This window comes from Saccostrea echinata, unplaced genomic scaffold, assembly GCF_033153115.1.
Source record: "Saccostrea echinata isolate AGI-Se365-2 ecotype Australia unplaced genomic scaffold, CSIRO_AGI_Sech_v1 ptg000011l, whole genome shotgun sequence".
Lineage (NCBI taxonomy): Eukaryota > Metazoa > Mollusca > Bivalvia > Ostreida > Ostreidae > Saccostrea > Saccostrea echinata.
The window spans coordinates 4,893,119-4,901,170 of NW_026889760.1; the positions used below are offsets into that span (position 1 = coordinate 4,893,119).

The 8,052-nt window shown below is 33.4% G+C and overlaps 1 protein-coding gene across 1 annotated transcript; it reads left to right on the plus strand.

Moving 5' to 3' along the window:
• The first annotated feature begins 4,318 nt into the window (after nt 1–4,318).
• LOC133184883 (uncharacterized) lies at nt 4,319–6,578 on the plus strand. Its single transcript, XM_061319957.1, has 2 exons — nt 4,319–4,523; nt 5,335–6,578. The coding sequence occupies exons 1-2, from the start codon at nt 4,319–4,321 to the stop codon at nt 6,540–6,542; spliced, it is 1,413 nt and encodes a 470-aa protein (XP_061175941.1). The 3' UTR covers nt 6,543–6,578.
• The last annotated feature ends 1,474 nt before the right edge of the window (nt 6,579–8,052 follow it).

Sequence of the window (8,052 nt, forward strand, 5' to 3'; positions counted from 1 at the left end):
TTTGTTCTATCATTTGGATCTTCCTCCATCTTTTGTTTCATGTTTGTAAATCTTTTTTGCTCCTCCGGGGGCCCAAATTGGACTAATGAAATCTTGTATACTTTTCAAATCACTGTTCTTGCCAAAACGCCACCTCCTGTGATTAACGAAATGTTTGAAATTGCAAAGGGTACAGTGCAGGAAACTAATTTTGTTACAGCATCGATGCTGATTTGAATGCTTCCTTTGCTTGCTGATTTGAATGCTTCCTTTGCTTGCTGATTTAATGCTAGTAATCCTTATCCTGATGCTGTTTTATAATTAGGTCAATGCTAAAGGAAGTAGCATCATGCTACCGGAAGTAGATAATGAATTTCAGCATTGCCGTTTAAAGCAATAAAAGTGTTTTTTACAATTATTTGATCATAATATCTCACTATGTATTAATAATGTGAATACTTTAACCAATATTCTTTCTTTCTTTTTTTAATTTTTTACTGAATTAAAACTCATTGATTTTCTGATGCTAGTAGGATAATGCTGATTTTATATAGGTCAATGCTGGTTTTATCCTTTGCTTGCTGATGCTGATCCTGGTAATGCCGTTTTTTAAATGCTGATGCTGATGTTAGCTCGATCCTGATGCTACTAATGCTTATGCTGATGCTGGTTTATGTAACAAAATTAGTTCCCTGTACTGTACATGGAAAACGTATCGAATACTCTTTAGATATTAGGAATATAATAGGGCTAAAAAATACATTGAGAATGATGTCCAATGCAGCTGGAATAAAAGATCAACATCGAAAGGCGCAGTTATTTATTATGTATTCATTTAATTGACATAGAATTGACTTAAAGCAAATATGTTGTTTTTTTTTTTTTACTTATTTAATAATCAATAACTGTTTTGAATTAACAGCTACATGTATGTGTAGACTGCCCGAAGCATTAAAATGCTTTCAAAGTAGTATATTTGATTCCGAAATGAATTAAAGTTTATTCGAGAGTTACGTAATTGAGTTCAGCCAATTTATGTAGAGGGTTATCTTGGCTGTCACTTGATTTCGTTGGTCAGGTGACAGAAAATTGTGGTATTTTTTTTAGGTGTAACAACAAAATTGCTTCGGTGCAGGTGATCAATACAATTATTATTGACCTTTTGTTTCATAAATGATTTCACGTATCCTAGTGTGCCGAAAATGGGCTTGGGAAAAGTCATGACATAACTTCTTTACGAAATATTTCATAGTATTTTCAACTTAACGACACATTTGAAGGTATTTTCTACTCTGTATTGTAATCTATATTAAAACAAAGCTATTACATGATTTTCCGCAACGACATTAGTTACAGAACAAATTGATTGTAGGGATTTTCACAAAAATTTAAACCAATACCTATTAATCACTTGCACTATACTCTTTTATACAATTCAATAAATTCTACCTTTAACCACAGATGTATTACGCCATAAAGTCTAAAACCAGCATTCTTTAACATTTTTTCACATCTAGTTTTCATTTCCATTGTAAGGTATCTCCGCATAAATATCATCAGTGATGTTAATGTTACAATGTTGATCTTGCATACGTAAGTGAAATTTAAGAACTTTGTAAGTTTCATATATAATGATCAGTAAAATACTGAATGATATCAGTGTCCCGATTGAAATTGTAATTGCTTTAGAGTATAAGCGGTAATTTTCAATTTTTTCTCTGCAGTAATTTTTATTGTGCTGTAAAGCGATACATTCCAGGATACTGATGAATCTTCGTAGCCTTTGGTTTCCAGAGCATCTGAAAATTAGGAAGGAAATTTCAAAGCAAAATGTCATATCGATGCAAAATGTAAAGTGAGATTAATATATTTTGCGTCAAGATCAGCGCTGAATGTACTAAGGCAAAATGTAATAAAACACCTTTGGGATTATTACATTTTGCTTGACTAAATTATGCTTTGAGGTCAATGCAGAATGTAATAACGCAAAATGAAAATTAAACTTTTTTGGATTATTACATTTTGGGAATTTATTGCAATCAGGTACGTTTTCCTTCCATAAATTTGGATATCTTATCCAAAATATTACTGAATTTCCTGTCTATATAGGTTTAACATTGATCCTGACGCAAATTTATCAAAATAAAATTGCATAATCCTTGTTAGTACCATAACAGAATGAAAACCATATTTTCGAATTTTTTTGAAGTTTTCTTATTTTAAATTATTAATATTCATTACTTCAATATATATCAAATAGGATTTAATTTTATATATATATTTTATGTTCAAGCCCTTCTGTTATAATTTATTGTAAATTCTTTAACGTGTTGCACTTCGAAAAATGGTTTCTCCCTGACCTTGGAGGAATGATGTTTTTATTACAATACTGTGATTTATTTATTGAATAAAAGTGATATTCTGTCACAGTGTGAAAGGATATCAAAGTAAGTACAAAATAATTTCTGGCCTCTCATAAGATATAGTAACTTAACCATAGAGACTAAAACTGCCAATTTCTTCCCAATTATGTTGCTAAAATCAATGTAATTGAATTGTTTTGTTCTGTGGATATCGGTCTGGGTACCTCAATCGGCAGAACACCTGACTAGTGATGCAGGGATCCCGGGTTCGATTTCCGGTCCAGTTAGACATTTTCTCCTTTCCTATTAGAGATTTGGTGCCGTTGACCACCCTGGACATGCAGGTGAAAGTCCTGCCAGGGGCAGTAGAACTTGGGTTGTGTCTTCGAGGGTGAAGAGAATTTAAGGAGGAAGGAATGTAATGGTTTGCACCGTAGATATGCAGGGGTCCCGGGTTTGATTCCCGGAACCATACATTTTCTCCTTTCCTGTTTCACTACAATGTTTTCAATCTCATAATTGCTAAGCTATGTGGTCTCAATCACTCAACTATTACGTGACAGCTTATAACACTGTATTTAGAAAAGACAGAGGCAAACAGAAATCAATGAAACTATAATTAACAGAAAATTCAATGTTGTGTAGTTAACGTTGTATATGGGATTTTTTTTATATTTTACTTGTGTTTCAAAAAATACTGCCCCACTCGTGAAATAAATTCCATAACCAAGTACAAAACATTGAATATCCTTTATGCCTCTAGTAACACATGCTATTATTTCAATTGGTAATAATGAAATGTGAGTAAATTTGAACACAGAATGTTAGGAACACAATCTGTGAACATACGTATATTTATATTTTTAATACTATGTAGTATTGGCAGATTTTTGAAACATCTAGAAATGTTATTTGAATCAGTTTACAATGATATAAGAATTTTGTATTGAATCTATAGAGAGTATAATACCATATTACAATAACCTCGATGCAAAAAGTTATAACGCAGAATGTAATAATCAAAAAAAATGTTGTTTTTTTTTTGTTTTTGTTTTTTTTACATTTTGCGTTATTTCGATCTGCGTTGACTTCGACGTTAAATGTAACAAGCATTCTGAGAGTATTGCATTAGCAATACTAGTCCCCTACCGGCAAGTGTAATCTGGTTCCCGTTAAGAATTGAAAATGTCATAATTCCGTCAAAAATCAATGGAGCAGAACGAAATGCAAACTTGATCTATAACTAATGAAGGTAAAGTCACATACCAAAAATCAGCTCAATATCTGAAAGCGTTTAGAAGAAAACTGCGGAAAACCCCTAACAATTGAAAAGGCCATAATTCCGTCAAAAATCAATGAAACGAAACGAAATGCAAACTTGATCTGTAACTCATCAAGATACACTCACATACCAAAAATCAGCTCAATATCTACAAGCGTTTAGGAAAAAAGTGTGGAAAACCAAGTGGAACAGACTGTCAGACAGACAGAGGGACAGACGGACCGACAGACAGACAGACAGACGGACAGACTCAGAGGAAACCTATAGTCCCCTCCGGTTTCACCGGTAGGGGACTAATAACCCAAACGTATGTTAAAACATTCTGCGTTAATTCAGTCTGTGTTAACTTCAACGCAAAATGTAAAAACCTCAACAGAAATTATCCAAAAAAGTTGTTATAATATTTTGCGTGATTACATTCTGCGTTAACTTGACGCAAAATGTTGAAATCTCAATTTATTATATTTTAGGTCGCTATTATATTTTGCGTTGTAACAGAGCATACCTTATATTTCTGAAATCATTTGCATTTTTCCCCTATATATATCAGAGAAAATGGATGTTGTTTTTGCAAATATTTGTCAGTTCTTGCCCCTTATGATGATATAGGTGGCGCACGACACGTTTCGGTTCATAGTTACTTCCGGTTTCGCTTCGATTTCGATAACATCAGAGTAGTCATAATAAACATCAAATGCCCACTTGCTGTTGTGTGCCTGGTTGTTCCACCAGGGGAGGATTAAGCTTTCCAAAGGAAGAAAGGATAAGAAAGCTTTGGATTCGAGCCATTCGACGAAACGATGAGGATATTACATATAAACATTGGACGCCACAGCCATTCAGTGTTGTGTGTCACAAACACTTTCGTGAGGAAGACTTCACCTCCGAAACACAGCACGGTTAGTAAGATTATTTGGCTTCATTTTTAGTTGCTTAATTATATTTTGTCTTACAACATAATTTGTTTATAGTTCATAACAGCTGTGTAATAACGCGACGGATACACATGAAAATTTTACTTATATCTATATCTGCTATATTAATACAGCAAAAATCAAAGACTTCATTGAAACTTTTTTTTTATTAAATGACAAATCAGACTGAGAATTTGGCCATAGAGATGATGCTTTTATATAAGACGTAAACCTTTATAAATATAATGCAAATATACATACAATAATATTTACTTCTGTTACACATGTTCATAGTTGACACTGAAACAGCTGATATGACGTAAAGAATTTCAATGATTAACAGTTTATCATTTTTACATTTGCATGATTTATTACGAATTATCTCCATTTATTTTTACATGTTGACAAGTGCTTTTCTTTTCCATTACCAGCGCAGTATCCTAATATTAAACAGTTTGATATTATCAAAATATGCAATGGAGTGGTCAATCTTGTGAAATATATTTTGAAAAATACCAAGTTTGCTATTTCATGGCTATTTTGTTATGTCATAATTCATCAAGATGTGGTGAGGAAATAGAGTCATTCTGCAGTCATGCTCTTTTGGAAGTTCCTGACAAGTGGATTAGGAAGTCACCACTGGATACGATAAGCCTTATAATACATATATCTTTTATTAGATTTTATACATTTTGGACTAAAATTTTTAAACATATCCTGATATATCATGTTTTTTTTTTCTCCAAAACATTTTCATTATGTAGTAAACAATAAAATATTTTTGATAACTTGATAGGCACTGAACCACTAAGAGGGCAGAGAAAACCTGATGCAGTCCCTTCCATCTTCCCTTGGACCAAGTCAAAGTGGAGTTATGGTGTTGATGAGAGGAGCAAGAGAGTACTTGCCCGTCGTGCCAAATTGGAGAAAGATGACCGAGAAAATTCGGAAATGGAGACAGAAATGGTTTCAGATGTTTGCAATGTGTATGCAGTGGGCAACAGTGTAGAAGTTGAGGATGAAAAGTCTTGCTTCAGTGATAATGATATTGAGATAAGTGCCCCTGTTGCACCTGTTTTTGTAGATTCATCATGTCAAACAGCAAAATCGCCAATCATGTGTATTGAAAATTTCATGTATGATGATGAAGGCATCATGTTTTATACAGGGTTGAGTTCCTACACAGACTTTTTACATGTACTGTATAGTCTTGGTGAAGCAGCCTTTCATCTCAATTATATTTATAATCAGGTTCAAAATATGTCCATTGAAAATCAGCTCTTTTTGACACTGATTAAGTTGAGGCAACATAAGCCCAATTTTGAATTAAGTAGACTATTTTCAATATCACAAACAACTGTTGAAAATATTTGGATTACCTGGGTCAATTTCATGTCAAGACAGTGGAGGGAACTGAATTTCTGGCCAGACAAAGACCTGGTCTCCTTTTTCTCCCCCTCTGATTTTTACAGTAAATTCCCCTCCACACGAGTTCTGCTTGATGGAACTGAGATTCCTGTAAAGAAACCTAAACCACCCATTGCACAACAAGCAACCTTCTCTACATATAAAAATAGAAACACTGTCAAAGTACTTGTAGGCTCAACTCCAGGGGGTTTAATTTCATATGTGTCTTCTGCTTATGGAGGGTCTGCAAGTGATAGACAGCTTGTTGAACGGAGTCCTTTGGTAAGTACTGACTTATTTGAACCTGGCGATTCTCTTATGGCAGACAAAGGATTCAATGTCCAAGATTTGTTTGCTCCTAAAGATGTAAGTGTAAATATTCCTTCATTTTTTAAGAAACAAAACAGAATGTCAGGAAAGACAGTTTTACGTGATCGCAGAAGAGTTCATATTGAACGGTTGATAGGGTTAGGAAAGACATACAAAATTCTTAAAACACCCTTAAATACAACCGAGACAAAATTAGCCAGTGAAATTTTATTTGTATGTTTCACACTCTGTAATTTCAAAAAATGTATTGTTCCCAAACATGCATGATTTTGTCTTCAATGAAAATGAATGAACTGAAGTTGGTTCACAGAGTCAATAACTATGATAGGACATGGTATATGTTAAAACATTTTTAATGGAAAGTTTTTATACTTTGACAAAACATATTCAATTTGTGCAGTCTGGTTGAAAAAAAAAATTCACATGCTTATCTAATGAACTTCTTTTATTGATAACAAGGTGGTAAAAATTATAATACATTTACACGTACTACTTTAATATTACCCTAATCTAACCAATGGATTGTCAGTTTGTTTATTTATTTATTAATTCTCAATTAGTTGCAAGTATTTCTACAACTTAGTCTCATAGCTAGTTACATAGCCATGTGAATAGATTTTGAGGTACATGATCAATGTACACATAGAGAGTATAACTATAACTGTATGAACATGTACCCAGTGTAAGTTTCTATTTACAACATATAAAGAAAAAAAAAACTGTTCATGTGTGGCAGTGCCTATAGGTCCATAGATGTCATTGTTAACAACTTAAATTTTAGTTCATTTTGTGGTCATGGTAATAAAAGTTCTTTAGAACAGCAGTCTTGAAGTATGTGTCAAAAAATGAAATTGATTTCTGCAACATTCTGTCAATGAATGCTTGGTCTCTTTGAATTGAGATAACTTTAAGATCTTTCAGTGTGTAAACAACTAAATAACAGCATGTTTTGTTTGAACAGAAAAGTTGCCCTTGAATTTGATAGAAATAGTCATGAGTATTGTCTACCTCTAAACATCCATCAACATTTTTTAAATACGTGACAGTCTCCCCTGATATTTTATTGTATTTTGCATGGAAGGGGCATTTAACTTCAATAAGTGTACTTTGGTCCAAGATGGCATCAGGTGAAGAAGCTATAAAAGGATGCAACTTTGAAACAAATATTCCACATTTTGAGGTTTTAACATTAAATTTTTCCTCAAACTTTTTTATTGCCACTGACTCATAACATCTACCATGCAAAATAGCAGGTACACGAATTTCTGGCATATGCTTTGTTAAATTTTCAGCCAGCTTTAAAAAATCAGTTTTGTCAGTAGCCTTGCAAATTCTGCCAAAGTTGGAAGAATGAATTCTCTTTCGTCTCTCATCTCGCCAGATAGCACTTTTATTTTGACCGCGTGTTTGCTCTTCTAACTTAACAATATCCTCATCTGAAATATTTGTTATATTCATGTTTTGTAACCATATGTATGACAATGGATGACTTAAATAGTCATGGTCTTTTTCTAACCCAATTGTGTTGGCAAGTGGGAAGATTTGTGAGACTGCTAAATCACTAATGTTGGGATGATTTAGCCAGGCATTTCTGAAGGTATCTGGATATCCTGGCATATTGCGATATGCTCTTGGTCTTGGATCATAACTAACATCCACTTCACCTGCTAAAGGCAAGTCATTTGCCTTTATTGGACTGCCTTTGTACACTTTGGTATGATGGAAAGTTTGAAGGTTCTGAGTGCATGTCTCCTCGGTTACAATGTCTCCACTTTTA

What these genes read in the sequence shown, in the direction of transcription:
- LOC133184883 (XM_061319957.1), top strand. Translation starts at nt 4,319, where the DNA reads ATGCCCACTTGCTGTTGTGTGCCTGGTTGTTCCACCAGGGGAGGATTA. An exon ending in CACCTCCGAAACACAGCACG is followed by an intron (nt 4,524 to 5,334) that starts GTTAGTAAGATT and finishes ATAACTTGATAG; the next exon opens with GCACTGAACCACTAAGAGGG.